General features: G+C 38.7%; 1 protein-coding gene across 7 annotated transcripts in view; it reads right to left on the reverse strand.

The window, feature by feature from the left end:
- kazna (kazrin, periplakin interacting protein a) overlaps positions 1-25,956 on the reverse strand; it is a 187,244-nt gene that overhangs the window by 47,634 nt on the left and 113,654 nt on the right. For 6 of the 7 annotated variants that reach the window (XM_080295669.1, XM_026153316.2, XM_080295670.1 and 3 more), the window contains one exon: positions 10,391-10,498. In XM_080295669.1, coding sequence (XP_080151795.1) covers positions 10,391-10,498 — 108 coding nt within the window. Of the gene's footprint in view, positions 1-1,453; positions 1,703-10,390; positions 10,499-25,956 lie in introns of those variants that run through there. The other variant, XM_080295673.1, reaches the window with a different exon arrangement.

Raw genomic sequence — 25,956 nt, forward strand, 5'->3', positions numbered from 1 at the left:
CTTACTGAGTGTCAGGTTAGTCAGACAGCAACAGCCTGTCCTGTTTTACAGCTAGCTTTATAGAGAGTACCCATCTACGGGGTTAAGACCAATCATGTCACTCCTCTGAAGCACATGTTTTCTCTCTGGCTGACAACTGTGAGACAAAAATGAGCGGTGTAATCTGCAATGATTGGGGGTGTGGATGGTCGAGTGCTGGCAGAGGTAAAGAACACAGGTTTGATGTGGCGAGAAGATCAAAACCAGAAGATTGTGCTGCTATAAAAATTATCAACAGCTACGACCACACAAAATCTGCTGCTATGGTTATAAGTAGAAACGGCTGCATGACTAATGCTGTCCAATTCCAGTTTACAAAAACCGGCCGCAAATTACCTACGTGGTAATCACAGGGCACGCTGGAGAAATTTGAGACGGAAAGCTGAGTAACTGTGCACAATTGCAAATACATAACCACACCTGGGATAGTAAGGGTTGGGCAAAGACGGCCTTCCATATCCTCTAGGTGTTTCTTTTAGCGTAAATGCACCTCTTGTGTCACAACCGCACCTTGAGGTTAAGAAGATTTACATGACACGCTTGAAAAATATATAAGAACGAAAACAAGCTTTGCTAATCTGTTCTGTTATGTGAACTTTTACCTCTGTGCTTGGAATATCTTTAGTCCAAGGTTGAAAAGCCGCTCAGCTACCAGTATGGAGATGCAATGCAGGTATTTGGAAGCAAAACAAGAGGGGGGAAACATCTATAGTTCTTCCCACAGTTGCAGCATTTTTCAGATGTAAGGTAATTCAATACTCTTCAGTTAAAATAGTCAGAAACCGTCCTCGCTGATGCGGCGAAAATTTCCTGTGTTAATGAAAGACGTGTATTCAGAGTAAAGTGGCAACTAAGAATCTGAGACCGCAGCATTTACATTAGAAACACAACACACTGCCTTGTTTACATGGAAAAGAAGGTTATGTGAAGCTCCCCAAACTTCCAAGACTGTTATCTAGTTATCCGCAAGTAGCAAAGCCTCAGTCACACCCTGTTCTGAGACATCCACACTAATATAATAGTGTGAATCACTGTCATATTTTTAGACTTTTGATTTCAGGTTGAATAAAATCTCTTCAAGTTTATTCCATGCAAGTCAGCTAGGAAAAGTAAAACAAGGATGTCTGTTCCCAAACTCAAACAATAGCAGCTACTCTGAGGTCATCTCAGGTTAAAGTCTCCCAACGGCTTAACACTAAAACAGGTGACTGACTACGTATGGCACCAGGCGACATGTCAGCACGATGTGCTTTCATGTTAAACAGCACCACAAATCTCCGGCGATCTGGCAAATTTCGTCAAGCAGGACAAACACAAAGAAACACTGTCTTTTCAGTGTAAGACCTTTGAATGACTGAAACGCACTTCATACTCCAGTCTAACTCTGGCTGCTGCACTTGTTCCATTCACTCACCAGATTTTCCTTGCTCCCTGTCTGATTTCATCCCCTCCCCCGAGGGGAGTTCACCAGAGGACTCCAGGATCTGACGTGCGTCCTGAGACTTTCAGGACAGACCAAATCCTAAAATTACTGTTTCTTCAGCTTCCCAAACTCAAACCCTGTCATTCTTTAATTTTCATCCCCTAAAGTCAGGCTCAGTTGACACCAGGAAATAAATCCAGGAGTTATTCCTCTGTCTTTCCCCTGTAAGTGTACCTGTTCAAGGCTACTCCCATGAATTCAATGATACAGTGCATTAGGCCCCTCCCACTTGGCTCAAATAGTTAACTAGGTATGAAGGAGGAGCTCAAAGGGGCCATGACTACGATTTTCCCACATTATTCTAACACAGAGATGCACCAATGAGGGAAAGAGCCAAGCCAAGGTGTAGTCTTACAGGCAGGTGGGTGTTAATTTGTGTGCAATCCAATACCAGCAAGCTGGACAAAACCAGGCCTGTTGACTCGCCCGAGGCTTGAGTAAGCTAATGCTTTTAAAATAACACTTAGATCATAAAAAAGATCTTTAGCACCATTAAAACCACTGCTGCTGTGGGAAACTTTTGCACAAGAAAAATATCACGTGAGTTTTCTTTCTTGTGGTTGTCGAGCAACTTGAACAGTGCAAACTAAGTGTGCTCTGCAGAGTAAAGTAGAAGCTTAGGCAACACAATAATGTTTGGATTTATGACCAAATTTGTGGGATGTTCACAGGATATTGTCGTCATTTCTGGATTAAAACATAAATCCACTTTAAAATGTAATAAACTGAATGTGTTTACACTGAATTGTTAAGGCAGTCTTTTAAAGCCTTCTGCATTGATTTTATATGCCTCTTGTTAATATTCTGGTTGACAAGGAATGTGTACAAAGTCACTGTGACTTAAAGCAGACACAGATGCGTGCCATTTGTAATCTTTTCTTTTTGTCCAACCACCCTTGCAGTGACACGATATTTGAGGCAGGACGGTGAGTGAAGAAATGCTGATGGCCTAGTAGTTAGACAGAAGGAGCTGAGATTTTAAAGAAAGTTGATAAGCCCATGCATTAATTAAGGTTTATTCATCTTTCCGCAAGGAAAAGATAAGACCTTTACAAATGAGCAGAATGATGACGATGACTATAAAAGTATTTCCTACAATTAAAGCACACATAGGGAATTAGTCATAAAAAAGACAAAACAGTAGAACAGAGACTAATCAGAGAATAACAACGAGGATGTTGAAGTTATTTCCCCTTCATTCCACATAGTAATTAGGAATAAATCAGCAGTTTCTGTATGCCACTCTTTGCACAAAATTCATATTATATCAGGTGATTCAAAGTCAAATTTTAAGGATTTAAAATTTCTCTTCTCACTGTTAATCTCATGAATTATTTATTTATATGCATTTTAAAAACCTTACTGGCCTCCTGGTGGTGTGTTGTCAAAAACCTTCTTAAACCATAATTTAAAAGTCTACTTTATGCTCAAATTAGAAATCAAACATGGCAAAACAATGCAGCGTGAAATGTGATCAAATATAGAACAATAACTACGGAATTGCTCTTTATTATACGACATCCATAAAGTATGTTCTGGACTCAACAATAGCAAATCACAAGACTTACTTTACAGACGTGTTTGTAAAAGCCCATGTGTACATTTTACTACAAAGAGCAAATATCACAAAAGTGTCTGAGATGTCTATTGCACCAGTCTATTTTCTTCTGTTTATTCAATTCAGGGCTGGAGCCTATCCCAGCTGTCACTCTGAGTACACTCTGGACAGATCTCCAGCCTACAGCAGGGCTAACGCAGAGGGACAGACAACCATTCGCACTCACATTGAAACCTACGGCTGATTTAGAATCACCATTTAACCTAAGCTATACATGCTTTTGGACTGAAAGACAGGAGAACCCAGAGAGAAGCCTCACAATTATGGGGAAACTATCCAAACTCCACACAGAAAGGACCCACTGACTGAATCTGAACCCCAGACTTTCCTGGTGTGGAGCAGGGCTCCTAAATACCGCACCACCTTGCCACCCCCCGACTTCTATTGGAAATATTTCAAGGTCAATTAACATCTATGGCAGAAGCCTATGTTATCCACATATAAAGCACAAAGTAAAATGAACTCAACTGAATTAAATAAGCATAAATACTGACAACATGGGCACATAGAGGCACTATTTTTTGTGAGGCCACATCAAATACAAGACTTTGTACTGTGAACATGTGCTAATGTGATTTCACTTCATGATAACACACAAGGATGTTCAGCAATGCGTGGGAAGAAGTCTCCTGAGTTATATTGTCCCACACAATTGGAATCGAGCCACTGATTTTTTGCTGTAACTTATTTTTCCTGTACAGCCGTAATCCCATTCCACAGGATGGTAACCAATACCTTTTAATGCCAGTGAAGAGGAAAGATGGAGTTAAAGTAGCTATAAAGGAAGTCATGTACCTCTGCACAGTGTGTAATGAATCTACGGATGAGACATGACTCAGCTTCCAGCTCTGGAGAAAAGTCATTTATCGTGTACAGATGTTGGCTGTAAAAATTTCTACAATAATTTTAAAGAAATACATGGGGTGGGGGGGACCTCAGTGCAGTACCAAAGAAATTATTGCTCTGCTGTTCTTGAAATGTGAAATGAACTGGCAATTAGATTGGGTTTTACCATATAAAACAAAGGCAAGCAAGTTGGATACATCATTTTTATTATACTGTTCTTGCTTAAGATTTGTTGGGACATGCTAGAAGACTATAAGGTTACTAGTAAGAGATCCAACTGTAGCTCAAACTCAGACACTTATGAAGACAAAGTGCTAATCAACAGCTCTGTTGGGTTTCCTAATTAAAAGAATGTACTTGGCATTCACTGGCTATTTACACTACATTAAGACAGCATCAAATCACTCTTCAGGGACTGAGGAACATGGGGAAAATTAGCTATCTGTGATACACATTGCTCCACTGCCTGATGATAAAGTGATTTCCCTGTATTTTATGTGAAATTATGAATGCGAAAGAAGCTTTTCTGCATGTCCTGGATGCCTGGAGGTGATTACCTCGAAGCACAGTCCTTTAAATTAAAAATAATTAGAGCAACCAGTCTCTTTGTCTATGTGCAGTGAATTAGGTTGGCACAATAACTCAAAGAAAAGCAAGCAAAAAACTTCAAATCATGTATGTGTGTACATATAGTATGTGTGCGTACACAGTATATAAGTATAGATCTCTAATGTCAGCAACATGGTGCGGACAAAGTCCACCAAACTGGCCTTTGTTACAACACACAGTGCGTGTGTTAATGGACTTCATGTCCTCATAAATTCTCACTTTCCCTTTTCCTTCTCTCCGTGGTCTTTCTCAACAACCTTCAGATAAATCAGGATTAAATCAGTCCATAAGTCACAAAGTGTGAACTAATGGAGTTAAAAGTAGTAGTGAACTGTGAAGAAGACCAAGTAAAGAGAAGACGGTTCTAAGCAGAATGTGATACAAAAAGTAATAGAGGGAGATGTCTCAGAAATAAAGTTGTCACGGCAGTCTGAGCCACTGTAAAACACTGCAGAGGGTAAATGATCTCACGTACAGCAGAAAACTGCTGCAGCGCTGTTCTCTGCTGCTTAAAATTTCAGCACTGCAGCACTATCCACAACAAAATCAAGCTAATCAATGTGTGTCTTCTGCTGCACATATGCTTTTGTGTATCACTGGCTTTTTTGGCACTATTTCTTGCATTTTTCTATTTGTCCGGCCACAAGAAGTGGAACTGGGGACTCAGCTGCCGAAACATTTTAGCCCATCTGGTATGTGTACAAATCAGTAGGGTCAGGTGGAGGAGTGCATGGTTGTTACCATAAGTATGAGGGACTATCAGCTCAGCAGTCGCCATCAATGATTCTTAACAACAGTTCTTGACCTGCCTCATAGTGCATTACAGTGATTGAGCGGACGTGACTAAATGTTCCCTTTAAATCCATTTGGTGCAGGGGTTTCACTTTAAAAAAATCTACAAACTATGTAATTTCCCCATAAATGCCCAAATGTTTGGATACATTTGTAACCCAGGGGTTGTAACAAAGAAACATAAGTGTTTATAATGTGTGACCTCAAGACAATATTGCTTCTTTCCTATAATTTTCTCCACACACCTCACCTTTTTACTCTTTTTTACCACAGGCAAAGCACACAAAATGGGGACAGAGATTCAAATGGAAAATTGTAACTTGAAACTTTGCATGAAGTTCTAACGACTACTTAGTACTTTTATTGACCTATTGTGTCTAAACCTAGAGTTTGGCCCACATTATCTTGAACAACACAACTGTTGTTATTTTAAGTAGAGGGACCAAACCAAGCTCGTGTTGCAGATATAGGATGAAGTGATGACCATCAGCTTTGATTTCAGGAGCTTAAAAGAATATGGTTTCTAATTGTTGAGAAATTAATATGAAAGCTGATTAACAGAAGAGGGTTATTTCTTCATTACGTTGTTTTCTTCTACGTTTTGAAGGACAAACTGAAGGTGGCCAGCTGGCTGTTCATTTCATTTCATTTCATGATCCAAGGTACAATTTAGAAATTAAACAAAACACACACACACATTTAGTATCACCTTGGCACAGTGCTAGGCTAAGGTGTAAATCCAAATCCTAATGAGGTGTAGGTGTGGATTTTAAGACTGCAAAACAAACAGAGAAACATCTCAGAAGGAGTCAGACAATATATAATCTGATTAAGAGCACAGAGCGTTTAAATTCTGGAATGAAATTTTTAAAACATGCATTTAATTCGGTCATTACAGGTTTGAGTAGATGGCACAGCACACCTGAGTGTTTCTCAAGGTGATGACAGACAACCTGCAAACTAAGTTTCTTTCTATTTGGGTTTGTTTGTAGCTCAGGAGTCATCTAGCCAGGTCATCTACTAATCAGAAGGTTGGTGGTTCAATCTCTAGTCTTCAGTCTGCACACCTAAGTATCCTTGGGCAAGATACTGAACCAAAACCTGCTCTCTGATACATTGAGTATGAATGTGTGGATGTTAGCGAGAAAGCACTAAGGTGTAGGGAAAAAAGCACGTGTGTCGGTGACTCAGGCAGTTTGTATAAAGCTCTTTGACTGCTCAAGTACAGCAGAAAGGTGCTACACAAGAATCAATCCATTCATCAATCTACATGTTATGTTTTTGACACATTTTAAAATGAATTCATATTTCCTTATCAATCAAAACACAATATTCGTTAGTGTCGTAGCAAAATAAAGTTTTGAAGTGTGAACTGGAAACTCATTAAAAAGCTGTCTGTGGCTCTTATACTTTGCATTAAACTAATAAACGGTCTGATTATTTGGCAAGAGCAGAAATCTAAATCTTTGTAGCGCCACAGCTAACGCAATGGGTTTTAATTTACACTCCTTGAACACTTTTCTTAAGAACTCTTTAAACCCATCTTAAAAATGTTTTGAGAAAGGTCTTAGCTATTACATTACTCAGTAAAACAGATGGCTGTACTGTAACCAACAAAAGCCCTGCTATAAAGTCTTTGGTCACAGATTTTCATCTGGGATTCTGAAAGCAGATGTGACTAGAGGGAAGGGTGGCGGAGGGGAAACTTAACACCAACACAAACGTTCCTGTTGGATCCCTTTTTTAACCTCTTAATGGATTATCTATGATATTATGGCTTGTTGAGTGGTAAAGACCACCCAGAAGTCTGTGCTTCAGATTTGTTTAGTTGTTTAGTAACTCAGTCCGTTGCTTGGCACTAAGTAACCAACATATGTGTTGTGTGTTGCGCCCATTCAGTTTATGACTGCAACTGCTAACCAAACTTGCTGGCCTCACCTGACAACTTGAATCTATTTAAGATAACTTCTTACATGGTGGCAGCTTATACATCAACATTGAAGCTACAGTATGCCCCTCATTCCTATTCTCTATGGATGCAATCAGAGAAGTCGCCCCCTGCTGGTCATTGATAAGAACTTCATTATTCAGACCAAGAAACTATACTCAATGAGATTAGCTTTATTTGGCTAACCTGGATTTCTGGTACTAGGGTTCAGTCTGAACTGAACTGAACTAGCAACAACTAAACATCACAGCTTTACAACTAAATTTATGTTGTTTTGTGATGACATTTCAGTCATTTAAATATGACAACAGGTTAGACAAATACAGCCTGCCTCTGACTGGATTCTGTGGGATGTAGAAAGAAGAACAAAACAGGATTTTTATTGGTAAATGGTCTAATATAAGCTTGTGTTTTACTGAATTTTCTTCTTAAACTGTTTGTTAAAGCAAGCCAGCCATGCACACACATTGGCGCACACACGTAGGCATACACCCACATGTACTGATATGCATATTTGGGGTTTTTTTTTCCCTGTAACAGTATTTCCTTTGAAGACTGCTTAAATAAAGCCCTTCACAGCAGACAAGTATCTAGACCCTTTGAAATCCAGCTTTTAGACTTCATGACCTTTGAGTTCTACTTTTCAGAAGCCTCCTTTAATGAAGCCGTTAGAAAGCGACAAAGACCGAAGACAGTCTCACTGCTGCTCTGCTCCCTCCGTCAGCTTTAACCTCTCTGTAGCTTTTAACAGGAAGGCCAGAGGACACACAAGCACACAGATAAGATCGTTGTCTGTGCAAACTGCGGCACAATTTTCTTAGGATTCATAAGATCACATTTCTGTGGATCGACAGCTCAAAACTCCATTACAGGGATATAATCATTATGTCCAGAGTAATAAGTCTAAATTACCATTTCCCTTCCTTTCTTTGGTCATACTAGCCGGATTATGTAAAAACTGGCCACGACCTTGTGATCATGGCATACAGCATGTAACATAATAATATTGCTCTGTCCAGTTACTGCACTTATGCAAATGAGTCACATTAAAATGGCAAGCCTAGCTACTCTTGGACAATTGTGTCTAAGCATTTCTGAGTAGCTATTTCTGATGTGTGTAAATTACAATGGAGAGGCCTGGATATTGTTGCTGAAGGCAATTTAGCTGCCACTCTCCCACTGGCTGTAAGAGGGCTTCGATTGGGGCAGGTGTTTTGGAAAGTGTCAGCACATGAGAAAAATGGAAGTGCTCAGCAGAGACCGCTCTGCACAGTCACCCCCCCACACGCACAGCTTCACATTCTCCCGTGCTTTATTAATCGTTTGTTCTTTTCTGTCTCCGCCCGCTTCACCGGTTGATTTTCTCGTGTTAATCAGAATATGCCTGCAATAACGTTTCCTTATGTAATCCCTCACCTAGTCTTTCTCCTTCTCCTTGCAGTGCTCTTCAACTCTTTTATCCTCCACTTCCCCCTTCCCTGTCTGTCCTTCCCTCCTAAGCCAGTTTTCCCTGGAAGCCCTGTTTGACTCCTTCGCATTGACCTTCCTATCTAATGTGGCGCACATACCAAGCCTTGCCCGGCTGGTGACATCAGTGCCACTTAATGTGCCGAAGCAGCACCTGTCTTCATTATGATCCAGCACTCACTGCTTACATTGGTCTCTCCCTCTCCTTCCCTGTCTCTCTCTCTCATAGCACAGCCTCTTAGATCCCCGTTCTCATTCTGATGAAACTTGTGGTGATATACGTGGCCTTGGCCACTGCAGGGGTTTGGTGTGCCTACGTGCTTTTTCCTGAGTCTGCACATTTACAGCACCCAGGAAATGTCTATAGAACTAAAGGACCAGCTGCTTTATGCTCTGTAGGAGTGACGCACATATAAAAGGTTTAAAAATATGACCGAATCTGTCAGTATATCTGCTCGCTTGAGTCTCAAAAGCAGAGTTTATATGTTATCATGTATTTTATGTTTACAGTATTGAAGTGTTAATAATTTATTAAGCTGTCGGTGAATGCAGTGAAGAATGACAGAAATACAAAAGTAAAAGTACCTTACAGTTGTAATCAGGCACAAGAAACTGCAAAAAATGATTGTTGTGTGACCATTTGTGAGTGCACTCAGTACCATCGCCACACTGGCACACACTATTAGGAAGAGACAAGAGACCTGGCATTCAAATAAAGCCCTAAGCAGGATGCTCTAATGAATAAAGGCCCTGGGCGGCTGCCTGGATGACAATAAAGATCCATACTGGAACTGGCAACTTTACAAGACACACTAGTCAGGACACACTTCTGGACTGACGCCGTACTTAACATCTTTGATCTTCTATAAAAGACTCCAAGCTTTAGTGATGAAAGTGCTGGAACATGGAGACGGACTCCAGACAAACTACTAAAAGTGTTTGTCTGGAGAGCGGCTGGCGCTAATGTGAGACCCGTCTGACCACCCAGTCAGATAAGCGTCATGGGAATAAATACAGTCTTTAAAGTTAATAGGCTGCTTTTCCAGATGGCTCTCGGTGACACAAGTGACTAAACACACAGGGCAGACTGTGGTGACGGTGAAGCATGAGCTGAAGTTGGGTAACCGTTTAATAAAAAGTAAAACAATCATTTTCTAAATTGCTTCTAAGTGCATAATATTATAATTACTATGAACTTCTGACCTCGTTTAAGTGATTAAAAAAGCATCTCTTTTTATAACACATAGAGCTTAAATAATATAGTACACTTGAAACAACATGGTGGAATCAGTTCTTAGTAGTTTAAGTAATACACACTCTCATTTCTGACAAATGCAAGCCGACACTGCTGAGACGGGGGAGTAAGTGATGCGCTTACTGCATTACAAATCCTCGCGTGCACATCTTAAAGACCCTGAACCTGACATGTTTATGGATTTAATGCATTTCCAGCTGCATGTGTGTGTACATACACTATATTTGCATATGTGTATTTGGGCGAATCTATATGAACTTTCACATCCACCAAAGCTTTAACAGCAAAGCAAGCGCAGGAAATGAAACATATTTCACCTGATTAGAGTCTTACCTTTGTCCAGAGAGGCATCTGGAGAATTGAAGTCCATGAGACTGCTGATTTCAGTCTTGTAACAGAGTTCGGTAGCCGGGGGCTTCTGCCTCTGGTGGGGAGAGGGATCTAGGAGAAGAACAAGCAACCACCGGTTTTAACTTGATGAATAACATGTAAAAGGATCAATGAATACAAAGAACAATTCATTTGTATGATATGCAGTTTGCACTATAAGTATTTGGATACAACAAAGTTTTGGTAATCTTGAGTCCGCACACCACCAAGGTAGACTTTAAATCAATAAAGCTGCGATTCAAGTGCAGATTTTCAGCTATAAATCAAAGGGTTTCACAGAAGTACTGCTTTAACTGTTTAGGAATTACAGTCATTTTTAGTCTTCCAGTTTTAGAAGCTCAAAATTAATTCGACAATTAACTGACAGATGAGCCCTGTTCCCCCGTTATTCCTTGGTAAATTGTGCAGATAAAATATCTGAAGTTGGTTCCAAGTGCCAAACTTGCATTTGGTAACTGTTCACTGCAGCTTTCAATATGAGGTCATAAGGTGTCAGTGCAACTGAGTGAGGCTATCATTAAGCTATCAGAGGGACAGCAGCCAAATCTATATTCTGGATCTATAAATTCATGGACCAATAGACCTAAAAGACCACAGATGACGAGTAAAGTGGGACAAATAATTATTCCTTTGGCTAATAAAACCAAAACAAAAGAGGTAGGCATATTGTTATCAAAATCTACAATCAAAAGAATTCTTTGGATAGATGAAGCAAGAGAAACTTACCAAGGCAATGGGAGAAAAAGAAAAGTATGGCAACGTAAAGAAAGAAATCATAATCCAAAGCATTCCCCATTATCTGTCAAGCATGATAGAGACAATGTTACGGCAGGTATGGCTGCCAGTGGACCCAGGTCATGAGTGTTTATTGATGATGTGACTGCTGATAGAAGTAGCTGGAGAAGTTGTGAAATGGGCTATACTCTCTGCTCAGGTTAAGCTAAATCTGCAACACTGGTCACACTGACAGCACTTTGCACTGCAAGTGGATAACAACCCAAAGCAAACTGCAAACATTTCTCAATGCAACTAAGCTGGATATTTTTCAAAGGCCAAGATGACCCGATCTCCACCCAACAGAGCAAGCATTTCAGCTTTGACTACAAGGCTGAAGTCAGCTGCAGCGGTCGGTGACGTTCATGGGTTCTAAATTTCACTGTCTGCAAGTCATTGTCTACTAAGGATTTTCATCCAAGTAATAAAAACAATCTTAAAAATTAAAATCATGTCAGTGTGAAAGTCTCTGAAATGTGGGACTATGTTTGAAAATGGTTTGAATTAAAGCTGAAAGTCACCTCAGTCAATCAAGATGTGACTGAAGTGCAAACTTATTAACATAAACAGACCGACAGGCATTACAGGTTGCAATGTGTGTAGGAACCAGAAGGATTAATGCCGCACACAACACCAACAAGTCCACAAAATCCTTCCCAGTACACACATAATCAACTTTTACTCCTCACTCCTTACACTGTAAGGAAACTGAGAGACTGATGCACACACATAAATATTAGCATTTTTATAACCCGAGTGCATTTGATTTCATGTGAGGTTCAGTGGTTTCTAATATAGTTTTTGGTTCCCACCAGTGGCATGCAGTGAATGCATATTGAATGCATTGCTCCAGGTTAACTCACATAAAAGTGTTTGCTAAAATGACTTTGTCACTTAGACGTGTACAGTCAACTTCTGCTGTCCTCTCAGTCCATCACACTCGTGCATGCATGAAGAGTTTTAGACACCCAACACTCCAAGAATGACAATTGCTACTTCAAGACGAATAATAAAGTTCTCTTAGCAAAAAAAAGTTGAAATATTTGAGATTCTCCTCTGCTCACACATACAATAAAATTCCCATTTCTGCAAACTACATCTTTTCCACTTCACTCTTCAATCTCTGCTCCTCCCTGGCCTCTACCCGTTCCTTCTGCCATCACTCCACCACCCACCTATTAAGATGCTGTTTGCTGGTTGAATTATTTGCAGTAATTGAGCACAGATGTGTCTGGGAGCTGAAGTTCCAGGGGTGGTGCTGTCATTACGGCAAGATTAGTCATCTCACTTTTTAAAATGGGTTTTATAAGGCTACAAATAACAGCCTGGCTCCCTGTCCCCCACCTAAGGTGATTGGTAAAACATGAGGGCTGTTTTTAACTGCGCATAACTCTTTGCCACCTTGCAAACGTATAATTTTTCAAACTCGCCCGAGGTGCAGCCTTTGGCACTGGGAACACAGATGTCAGTTTTTTGAATAATGTATAAATTCAAAGCTCACACTTATCTGCCAAGTTCAAGCCGTTGCTGCCCAGTAGCCTCGTGAAAATGTTTTATCTTCCCTGCATAGTACCTTTGACAGGCCCTCACCGACATTTAAAACCCAGGCAAAGGCTAAGAGTATGGTGGAATAAATGCCAAGGAAGAAGTAAACCATGACAGCTGTTTGATGACGATAGTAAGGTTAAGCCGGTATGGAGGGAAAAAAGCATAGAAATATGATGCAGACTGAGCTCAGGTATGACTTGACAATTTAAAAAAAAATAATAATAAAAAAAAAAATATATATATATATATATATTTTTTTTTTTTTTTTTTTATTTATTTATTTTTTTTTAACTGTGAATACCATCATGTCGAGCTAAAATAACAATTTCCACAAATACCTTGAACTCATTTACTCCTCATCTCTGGATCTCTTCATCTCTCTCTCAAGTTTCAAGTGTTATCCAAAGGGTATTTTGGTCATTTCAGATTACATTAGATTTTTTTTATAAGATTATGAAATGATCAAAATACTGCTAATGATTGAACAGACTTGAACACCTTTATAAAAAAAAACTGGTCTGAATATCCACAAGGAAATGTTTAATAATCGTATTATGTATTATAAGGAGTGTATTAATCAAACAAAATCTGCTTACTACTCCACCATTATCTGTTCAAAAGATGACTCAACCAAGATACTGTTTTCACTGTTCAACTCTTCTTTCAGGTCACCAGATTCTTTACCTGCTCATCTTTACTCATCCTCCTTTTGTGATTCTTTAATGATATTTTTCATTGAGTATATTCACAAAATACACCAAGAACTGGTTTCCAATGTTCCATTTAGCTCTTCCTGTGTAATTCATCTCCCATCACACTGTTTTTCTGCTTTCCAGCTCCCCTCGGTTACTGATATTTCAGATTTCATCTGCAAGTCAAAACCTTCTACTTGTCAGCTAGACACCATTCCTACAGTTTTGGTTAAGGCATGTTTACCTTCTTTGCTTCCCCTCATATCTGCCATCATCTGCTCTTCACTTACCACTGGAACTGTTCCTTCTTCCCTCAAAATTCCCGCCATCACCCCAATATTGAAAAAAACTGGTCTAGATCCCAATAATTTTGAGAATTTTTGGCCTATTTCCAATCTACCATTCCTTTCAAAAATTCTTGAGAAAAGAATTCCACTCACAATTAACTAATAATAATAATCTGTATGAACAGTTCCAGTCTGGTTTTCGCCCCTCCCATAGCACGGAAACAGTACTTATAAAAATAACCAATGATCTTCTTATGGCAGCTGACTCCGGTTCACTTTCCATTCTTATTCTCCTCGATCTGAGTGCTGCTTTCGACACTATTTCTCACTCTATACTTCTCAGTAGGCTAGCCTCTATCGGTCTCTCCCATACTCCACTAGCCTGGTTTAAATCATACCTGTCTGATCGCACTCAGGTCATTCAACTCAAATCCTTTACTTCTCAGCCCTTCCCTCTGACCACTGGCGTGCCCCAGGGATCTGTCCTAGGGCCCCTTCTTTTCATTATCTACCTTCTACCGCTTGGACATATTTTCCGTAAATACAATATCCATTTTCAGTGTTATGCCGATGACACGCAGCTTTATCTGTCCACTAAACCTGATTCTGCTCTTCACCCTCTGTTTAGCTGAACAAAATTCATGGTTCTCTTCTAATTTTCTCAAACTCAATAGTAATAAATCCGAGCTCCTCTTGGTTGGCACTAAATCAACATTATCCAGAACCAACAGTTTCTCTATTACTATCGATAACTCACCGGTCTTCATTTCTTCCTCTGTGAAAAGTTTGGGTGTCATCCTCGACAGTACTTTACCTTTCAATTCACACATTAATAATGTTACTCGGTCTGCATATTTTCAATTGCGCAACATTAATCGTCTCCGTCCTTTTCTCACCCCACATGCCACTGCCATTCTTGTCCATAGCCTTGTTATTTCCCGGATTGATTATTGTAATTCACTTCCTTTTGGTCTTACTCAAAAATCCACCCACATGCTCCAACGCGTCCAGAACTCTGCTGCTCGTATCATCACCAGGACCCCTTCTGTCCACCACATCACTCCTGCCTTGCAGCAGCTTCATTGGCTCCAATATAAATATCGCATCAATTTCAAAATACTCTTGTACACATTTATTAAGGCTATTCATCATCTCTCTCCTCCATATCTCTCTGATCTGGTTAAGATCACCGCCCCATCTCATTGTCTCAGATCTTCTTCTTCCCTTTCACTCTCCGTCCCTTCCCCCGTCTTGCAACCATGGGGAGCAGGGCTTTCAGCTGCTCTGCTCCACGACTCTGGAATTCCCTACCTCCTAATCTAAGAAATATCTCTTCCTTCTCACTCTTTAAGTCCAAACTCAAAACCCACTTGTACAAAATAGCTTATCCCACATAACCTCTCCACTCTGCTATTTTATTTGTTTATGTCTTATGCTTTTATGATTCTGTAAACTGCTTGCTTTTATGTTGCTTTTATTCTACTGTGTACAGTGACCTTGAGTATTTTGAAAGGCGCTTTCAAATAAAATGTATTTTTATTATTATTATTATTATTAACACTGGTTCAGTTAGTGCACACTTAAGTGAAAGGTATAGAGAGATTTCTGCTCTAAGGATTTTATAAGAAATGCTTTTCAAATTTACAGGTTTAAGATAAAAAACACATTTAACAGTAGGGGGAGAGATCAGTCAGTCTGCAGCTCTGAAAATATAAAATGTCATTTTTTTAGTCAAATTGATTTATCAGGGAGGTAGATGTGTTTTTTCGGTCACTGTTCATGCCCTTTGAATCAATGCGCTTTTGAAATCGCTGAATATGTGGGTCTAGTGTGGTCCAAGTGCTTCATATTGATCGTTAAATCTTCAGCTCAGCTCACCGAAGTCAAACGTACACTATATCAAAAGGCTGATAATATTGGAGTGCTGAAGAAACAATGAAAAATATCATCTTTTTTGTTGCTCTGCATCGCTGCATTTGCTGCACTGCACCTTGAAAGAGAGTGAAGCTTTCTGTAAACCTTTCCCTGTGCATCTTTTAAATCATGTTTGGTGTGATCTATTAAGGATTTGAGATAAGAGCATCATTTCATCTCTCTGTTTCCAGCTTCCTGTTGCTTTTTCCCCATTTCCTCATGGTCAAACCGGAATATTATATGAAAAAAAGTATTTTTTTCCTTATTTCTCTCAAAGTGCACATATACACCACACACTGTTAAAGCATATAGGGGTTTTTTTTTTTTTTCCAATCGGGCATAAAAATGAAGAAAGCTGCACACTTAATGTGATGCATACATTATACACCATCAGAGTGCATGTCATTGCATGCCATTATTGCTCGATTTTGAACCGTCTTTACCTCCTGCACCTTTGGATTTTTTTAGGTTTCCCAACCAAAGGTCAGTCTTTCAGACTTTATTGAAGCATAGGTATGAAAATATATAACATATAAAGGCAAAAACAAAGTCTGCGTAATCCTAACGAGCTTGACAGTCAATATTTGTTATGACAACACAGCCTGAACTTCTTTAGGCATGCTCTTTCATTCCTTAAGGGAAAAAGACTTACCATTCATGTCCTACAGACATAACATGACATGACATAAAAATACTTATTTTCACCTTCACTGTCCAGTTTCCTCAGTTTTCTTAAGGACACACTGCACACCATGTTGACATATGTCACGTTTTCCTCTAATTTCACCTTGTTGGTGAAAAAAGTCTTATAATATTTAATGCCTGTCAAACTGTGTTTAATTTGGCCTTTTTTTTGTAGACTCAACTAAAGAGCTGTGAATCAATGATGTGTTTTAGTAACATTATGGATATGAAAAACGGATAATCAAATTCTTTGTCTCAATGCATGACTAATGATTGTTTTGCCTGTTATGCATATAAGTGAATGAATGAATGGTTGCCACGTTACTGCTAGTTGCCACCTGTCTGTAAGCCCCCTTTCGAGTTAGAAGAAACTGCAAGAAAAGAAAAGCGACCTGTGAGGCTTGCCAGACTAGCCATTAGGTGGCCACCGTGCGAATATGGCCCATGGATAAATAACCGAAGCATTTCATGCAGAAAGCTGTGTTTTCTGTGGGAGAGAATAACATATTTTGGTGTGAAGTTTAGGTTCCTGAATTTCTGCAGACAGAGGACAAAATATCCAAATACTCACAATACTGAGGAAGTTCAGAAATAAATAAGGATAGTATGCAAAGTTTTGTCGTTGTTGTTTTTTTTTACCCATTTCATTTAAATTCCCCCCAAAATGAATTTCAGTACATCACATCAGAATCCAGCTCTAGCCTCATTTTTAAGCTACAAAGAAAGAAGGAGGTTTGGGGATAATAATTTGACATTCACAACACTGACTCATCAGCTCTGTCTTATTAAGTAAGAAGCAGCGTTTGTGTTTGCAGAGAGGTTTATACACAAACATAATAGCTGCAAAGGGGTTGCAATATCTCTCAAAATAAAACGTTCACGAGAAAGCAATAAACTGCGCTGCAGCAAATATGTTTTTGGTTTTTTTGTTGTTTGTTTTGTACAACTGATGAGAATTTATGACACTCTTTGACTTGGTTCCATTTTCCCATCAAACGTCCTCGGTTTGCTTTATGAATAACAAGCAGTTCAACTTAATATTGAGCACACAAGTGAGGAAAAAGGTAATTGTTCTTTGATGAAATAAATATTGATTTGGCAGAGACACTAAAACAACTGTTATACTTCATGCAGCTTAGTAAATATGTACGTAATTATCAGAATCACTTTGCCGATCCGCTTGTGCCGAAAGCAATCCGACACGCACAGAACGTCACCTACGTGTAATACAGGTCCTCGCAGGCATGTTAATCACTTGTGGGAAATTTCTCACTTTCTGACACACACAGTCTGTGTTACAGAGATTTTATTCAGTTGTATGGCCATTTTTCCTTATTAAAACAATTCTTCCCATGCAATTACACGGGAATAGCAGAAAAGCAAGGAAAAAAGGCAAAGATATGCTCATTTGAAAGACATGCATCATACTCCAAAAACCATAATGTCACAGAAAAAAAGAAACATCAATTCTTCAACTCTGAAAAATAGAAAAAAAGACAGCTCCCGTAGTGAGATCAGTGTAGTGGGGTGTAGCTACAGGAAGACTAGGATGGTGGTTTTTCTGAACATGTAAACACATTTGCTTTCAGGAAGCATGTCTTAAAAGGCCGTTGCATGCCAAGCACACACTACCTGCTATTATGTAAAATTATGTAAAATTAAATTAGCTAATTAATAAACATTTAAAATTTTTAACTAGAAACTAGATATTTTATTGGGTTTATTATATTTAATCTTTCCTACAAGACGTTTGAAAAGAGTTAGGTCATAGGCAACAAAAGACTGAGACAATTAATTAGGTTAACTGGAAGCAGGTCAATGACGTGACAGGGTATAAAAAGAGCATCCAAAGAGGCCGGGTCTTTCACTGTGATTTCACTGTGACAGGCTGCTTTAAAAGAATAAGAATAATGTTTCCTGTTATGAAAACTGAATGGAAACATACGGGGATTTAATCACCTACAGTTGATAATGTAATTAAAAGACTGGAAAAATCTTTGTATGAAAGGGAAAATGCTGACAACCAAAAATGAATGAGTTTAATCATACTCTTAAATAGCAGCTAACACAGCCACTGAATATCTAAACCAGTGCAGAAATTATTTGCAGATTTATCAACCAACTGTTCTGACAAACACGCTAAATATTTGCTGATTTGTCTTCTCAGATGTTAGGATTTTGAATCTGGGGAATTGTTAGTGCCATATTTCTGTTCATTAGTTATTTAAAATCATTCTAATTATCCTAAACTGTAATGTTTGAAGCATATACTTACTAATTTTTACAATGTTTCTCCTTAACCATAAAAAATGCTACAAAACAAACACAAAAAACCCACCCACCTGCCTCTTCAGTAATGCCACCTGACTGCTGATACCCATAGGTGCCTGATTTACCTTCATACATCTGCAGTAAAACTTGCATGGACAACTCAGACAACAAGAACCCCCTGTTGTTCCCCTTCTCAGCAGGGATGAAACAGGTTGCATCTCCCAAAATAAACTGCTCCCTCAAAATACAGACAGCCAAGCTCCCTTTACATCACCGAGGCTGTAGGAAGACTTACTTCAAACTACAGACATTGTGCATTTTTAAAAGACCTCGGATGCTTGCCAGCAGGGAGCCAAGTATTTCACACCAAAAACATAATCTGTGAAGCTGAGAAAAATATTCATAGAGGGCTTCAGTGTTTTATTTTGTTGTTATTATTGCTGCTGCTACCATGAATAGATGATATAGTCTGAACATGGCTGGAAGTATACCATGTTTTTATATATGAGCACATACAGCACTGCAAAAGTCTTAGGCCAGCAGTCGGTTTTTATTTTTTACTTTCTCAAGGTGCCAGCGCTTCTTGTAAATATTTGAAATGGGCTTGAGCAATAGTTCTTTAAGCTTTCTGGAGTCTTTTCAGAGGTTTTTCTTTGAATATTGGTCACTCCAGTCTTTGAACCCGATTGTTTTCAAGGGAATCCTTTTTTTATTTGTTAAGCCACTTAACACTTATGAATCATTCAATGAAAGCCACTTAACAGATAAGATTTCCAAAAACGACTAAAAAACTATCAACAGCAGATGAACAGTATCTGAAAGTCATGTCCTTAAGCAATAGGAAAAAATCTAGCAAAGACTATTGTTCACCAAAGCCTCATCAAAAATGATCTCAGTGAAGGTTGGCTGTCAAGAAGCCATTTTCAAGGAAGGATAACAGGGAGAAAAGGCAATAAAAATCAGTTATCAACAGCTCTTATGTAACAATAAATGCAAATTTAAAAAAGCAAGAACTTAGTTTTTCGACATGGCAAGGATCCCAATCACAATTCCAATAAAAACTCAGTTTTTGCCTTATATACTGTGTTTCCAAGTATATTTCTATGTATATTCAATAAACTGCTGCACCTATTACATATTAGCAAGATAAAAAGAAACGATGGGAGCCTCTAGCCTTTTGCAGTACTGTATGTCCATCACTACAGCATGTATCTATCTATCCTGCTGTAATCAACCAACACATTGATTTTGCCATTTTAACAAATTAATTGATTTTATGGTTCAAAGCTGCCAAAAGAAATGTTGGATCCATTTCACATCCTCTTTTTTCTAGCCAAAAGGCTCCATCAAGTCCACCCAGGATGGCCTCACTCTCAATGAAACACATTAACCTGGCATCATAATAATAAGAAAGAGACTTCATATAGCGGAAGACCTTATTACATTTAGTGACCGAATCGTTTATAGCCAGTCACTGTAATAGAACACAGCGACACTCTACATTTACAAAGCGTTCAAGTTCATAGTTTTATGGAGATTACTGTAGAGGCCAAGTCAGGGAGTCACATTCCAATATGGTGAACTCTGTGAGGTTATGATATTAAATGTTCTATATTCTATCAGTCCTACAGGGGAGACCAAGTGGAAATGCTAATCTCTATGGTTGGACTGTTCCCTCTCTCTGTCACACACATTCCTGTCACTCCCTCTCTACCTTGAGCCCTCTCTTCTTTCTTACTTGGCTGACTTCACCACTCCAACATCACCTTTTTTTCCTCCTGATTTCTGTCCTTTCTCTGTCACTGTTTAATGGGGTTCCCCAAGCTATTCTTTCTTCTGAGCCTGCCATATTTTATCAGCCGGCACAGTGCAGGGAAAGGCGACGGCTGGAACAAAAGCAGACCCTAATGAGTAGTGGAGGTGATTAAGGAATGAATAGACGGCTGCTGCTGGAACCTTCACCAAGCTGCCCGTGTGCCCCTGCTCAGTCTGCAATCTGCAGATAGACACTGCCTCGCTTTTCCTACGTCTGCCACTCGCCTTTAATTACGCTGACATTCTCTGGTTCCGAGAGTGCTGGACTTGTGATAAAGCTCACGTATTTATGCATTAATCATAAGCAGCCAGGACAGGCCTTTTCCCCCCACTGCTTCACCTGCATCGAGACCCCAATTCAAGGCACCGTATAAATGTTCGGAAGATTAATGGAACTAATGGACCTGGGGTTTGATTGCGGGGAGCCGGTGCTTAATCTGTAGCCGCCCACACTAACTACCCCAGATCTCAACATGCCTCGTTCTCAATTCACATTGTAATGAAAGGCTGCCGAATATGCGAGGCAGGCCATTCAAGGAAGCGTGTAGGCTAGGGATGTTATTAGTTGGTATAAGGACTTAGGAGAAAATGAGCTGCTGCCTGAGAAACCAAACCGAGGAGAAGTGGGCTTTTGTTAACGCGCGAATGTCATTTTCACAGCAGCCATCTGAGGAATGAACACGTCGTCACTGTATGTAAAGTGAAAAATGTCCTTTCTGCTCAGCTCTATTACAGACAAGAGACAGGTGCCTGCCAGCACTACAGTATTTTAAAATGGCCTGAGCACGGCCACTTCCGCACTTTATCAGGAATCAAAGTACTTTGGGAGATGGAGAGCAGCATGACAGCTCATATCAGGAAACTGGATGGGGATGAATCTTGGATCCTCTCATTTGATCGGCTTTAAATAATAAATAACTTATAGCACCAACAGTTCCTCATATTTTTCCACAGTCTGTTGCAGCTGTAAACATATAGATTTCATGTATATGTAATTATAAATAGATACAGTATGTCAACTACAATTGGCTCTTAACCATTACTACACCTAACTACTAAACTATAAGCGTTACTACGACAACCCTGCCAGCTGTTTTACAGGACAATCCACATGTGGTGAAATAGTTCAATGTTCATAGCTATAGTAAGTCAAATTTTTGGAAAGACCGGGATAAATGCATACTTCAAACTGTATTAAAGAAATAAATAATTTGATGTCTTCGGGAATCCTGGAATAACGTTTTCCAAAGGCTTGCCGAAGGTTGGAGGAAAGGACTGACATCACAATCACATCTGTCCCATTATGCCAATAAGCGTTTACAAAAAAAAGAAAAAAGGTACAGAAATATTAGCAACCAGCTCCCCAAGTCCAGGCATTATAACCATATTACATTAACCAACTATATTTGAATAAAAAACAGAATCTGCGGATACTTAATAAACTAATTTGAAATTTGCCTCGAGAATGAATATGAAGATATTTGAATAATTATATTCCCGATGCAATTATGCAAAAAAAAAAAAAAACCTAGAAGGTAAAATTGAATGTAAATCCTCTTCAGCACCCCTCGATTTGTTCAGAATCAATTTAATAAATACCATCTATGCCAAATGTGTATTATGAACAGCTTTTAACACCAATTATGACTCAAAGAAACAGCAAAATGACTAAAGTGTAGTATTCTCTAAAGGACTTTGAAGGCTGTTGTTTCTTTTTCTTCCCATCTCCTTTTAGACTGGCAAGGCACAGTAAAAGACAATATGATGAACACTGTTGCAGTCTTTTAGTGCCACACAATGCATTATTGTATAATGCTATAATTTGCAATCCTTTCATAACATTTTATGCCAAAAGCTGCTTCAAAATAAGGCATTTCAAGTGAAGTTTTAATATACTACTGATGTCAGTTTTATGGGTTTCTAATGGAGCATGCTACTTAGAGAGACAGATATGACAGGAAACAGCTAAGTAACTGAAATTAAATTGTTATGAACTTTTCTGCTCTCTAAATGAAAAGGAAGGTGTTTGTCAAGATTATGGAGGGATGAATATGCTTTATCTACTAGGCAAAAAGGTAAAATGATATGACTCTTGAGAAAGTATGAGCGATGCTTGCAGGGTTTAGTGCTGATTCAAAGCTATGAGGTAGTGAAAGAAAGAGGTTGACAGTCCGTAAGTGTGGGTGGCTGGCCAAGATGTGTGAAAGCTTTGGATGGCACGAGTTAGTTCAGCAAGACCACCATCACAAACATAAAAAAATCATAACGAAAGCAATTAAAGTGGTTGTTTATAGAATTAATCAACAGTTAAAACTTACTGAGAAATCAACACGGTAATCAGGACTAAGACAAATAATATTGGTGAAGAGTAGGGTCATACTAAAATTAATACTAGATTTGATATTAAATTGCAACAGTACTGAAATCACCAATGGCTGTCTTTATCTTCTCCAGTTGACACACGTATCAAAAGGGCAGTAAAGCTTCTGTTTGAACAACACTGAAGTGTTCAGCAGTTGTCATGAATGTTAACCTGCTCGGTGCGCATGTTAACGTTAGCTGTTCGACCATTAGCAATTACCCAACAGTCACATTAGCCGTCTGTTATCACTAAGGTAGTGGCTAGCCGCAATGGCTCATAATAAAATGATGACGTTAATGTGAGACCTACGCAGCCAACCTCATACAGACTAGAGATGGCACGATACCACTTTTTTATGTCCGATACCGATACCGATATCATAAATTTGGATATCTGCCGATACCGATATGAATCCGATATAGTGATTTTTAATCAACAAAACTGTTTTTTAAATATCTTGCTGCATTTTGTATAAGTTCATACTCAAGTTTAAAACAACAACTACACTAAAGCTATTCTGTTATACCTGTATGCAAAAAAAAAAATTTCATAGTTCAGCAATACTGATCAATCTAATAAACTTAAACCTACACCATCCTCCCTATTCTGGTATTTTAAAGAGTACTTAACATAAATATTAAGCAACCTAACTAATAGGGTTCCAACTCCCAGCAACAACAAAAATAAATAAATAAAAAATAGGGAACCACCCCTCACGCTCCACCTCATGATGCTTAATCGACGTAATCAACCTTAATTTGATGCAGTGTGAAAAAAAAATGCACAGAAATCAGTTATTTTTCAAGAAATATTAAATAGATTCAACATCTTTCTTCAACAAAATTGCAGACTGCACAGATGGTACCTTCCCAAAGGAAAAAGTACTATAGCTTACTAGGGTATATATATTAGACTTAATAGTTACTATATACAGTAATTGACTTCTATTCATTTTACATCAAATTAAAACTTTGGGTGTCAGATAATTATTTATTAAAAGCTAGACATTTTAAATGAGAATAAGAAAGAAAAGTATGTCTTTGTGCCCCCTTTTCCCTGTTAATGCCCTATCGGCCCCCCTGGCTAAACTTTGCTAGATCCGCCCCTGCACAGTTACCAGCGTCAGCTACGTAGAAAAAGATCCTCGAGTAGAAAGTAATATTAAATAAATTCTAACAACAGCTGATTAAGCTTAAACGTGCTGCTGTTGTTTATCTGCTGGTTTCCTCTTTCTGGTGCAAAGTGGGCCAAAAGCAAACTAGAGACACGGACTCGCGACAGAAAAGCCGATCAGCTGATCATTAAGCAGTTTCATGATTGAAGTAGCAGCAGGAGAGGCAGTCGCTTGTTAAGCTTAACGCAGGAATGCTTTACAAACATTCAGAGATGGACTTGCACACTTGCTTTGCTTCTCTCGGGATAACTTTGTCGGAGATGAAATGCCGGGTTGCTAGCGAAGCTCCACATGCTATCCAGACCACCGACAGGTCCCGCATGCCACAGCTGCTCTATCACGTGATGCATACTGCTCCGACGTGCTAACGTTCTGAGGTGAGTTACGGCGTGTTGCAAGTTTTGTGAGGTGCTTTCGTGATATTTAATGGATCGGATTACATTTTTTATTTTTCTCCGATATCCGATCCAGTAATTTAGGTCAGTATCGGACCGATACCGATACGTAATATCGGATCGGTCCATCTCTAATACAGACAGTGATAATTTAAAAGAAAAACACATCTAGAGTATGCAATTTCTGAAAAAACCACAGTGGGATTCTTGCTACTGGCAGACTTGGTCTGTAGATTGCCTCTGGTGAGAGTAAAACGAGGAAGGTAAAGAGGTTGGCTAACAAAGCTGTAGGGCTCATAAACACATGTACACATAAGTGTGATGTATCTGAGACAGCAGCTACTCTGTACCTAATGCAGTATGGAATTCTTTTGTACACTGGAAAGTGTTTACAGTTTTCTTTTCTTATGACCTTAAACATACAAAGGAGAGGGGGTTACTCTGCCAGTAAGCCACAGGTAAAAGAGAAGGCTAGCTGTTCATTCAAAATAAATGGGACTTTATCAAAGGAAATATTGGAACATTTCAGAAATAGTATGAAATGTTGAAAATCTGAATAGAAACACGTAGTGCAGAATCGAGAGGGTCGTTTTAAAGTATGACCAGTCTGTCGGTGTGAGACTAGCTAGCCAGAGAAGAAGAAGAAAAATGGCAGATGACAATAACACGTGTATAATAATTCTGCTGGAATTATTATTTTTGTCTTAAAAATGTTTCTCAGAAAATCCCAAATTGAAGCTGAGGAAAGTCTCCCAGCAACCTTATGAACTGTTTAATTAGCAATGAAAACGCCAAGTCACCAGAAACACATCACTACATCAGAACCTAAAAATATTGTTGCTTTTTTACAACATAAAATAATTGCAACATATTTTTTTATATATTCGTCTCACATTTTATTTTTGTACTATTTAAAGATAGTGATGCAACTAATATTAATTTTTTAAAAAGAGCATAAGTCATATCAATAAAATACACTAAATGAGAAGAAGACGAGAGACAAGATATAATAAGAGCTACTTTATATCTTAATATATCTTGCTGCATATCTAGTCAAGATATATCTAGTTATATCCTATTCTCTTTTTTTTTTCATCTTTGTTGCCAATCACCATTATTTTTTATGTTACTAGCGGAGCTACAGTATTACTCACTACAACTCATCACAGTCCTCTGTCTTATTAGAATTTGCCTTTGAATGTGATGTACTGAGCATTTATCATTGCATTAAATGCCTGAATAAAAATTACTACATAAAAGAATTTATTTTGTATTTTGTATGAAAAACAGACAGAATTTGCCTTGTAGATAACTATCATATCTGATATCATATCTCACAGTACAATAATATTGAATGGGTTGCATTGTTGTATTTTGTCATGTTTCTCAGGTCTTTGTCTGAATTTCTACGAACATTATTGCTAAGGATTGTCTTATTGCATTGGAGTCACACTGGGTTAAATATGTACACTTGGGTTTTAAGGGGTATTTATTATTTTCTTCTTCTTTTTTTTTTTTTTTTTTTTTTTGGGTTGTATGGAAGCCCCAAACGCAATTTCATTGTTCTTGACAATGACAATAAATAAATAAATA

The sequence above is a fragment of the Astatotilapia calliptera genome, chromosome 20 (genome assembly GCF_964374335.1).
Source record: "Astatotilapia calliptera chromosome 20, fAstCal68.1, whole genome shotgun sequence".
NCBI classification, from domain to species: domain Eukaryota; kingdom Metazoa; phylum Chordata; class Actinopteri; order Cichliformes; family Cichlidae; genus Astatotilapia; species Astatotilapia calliptera.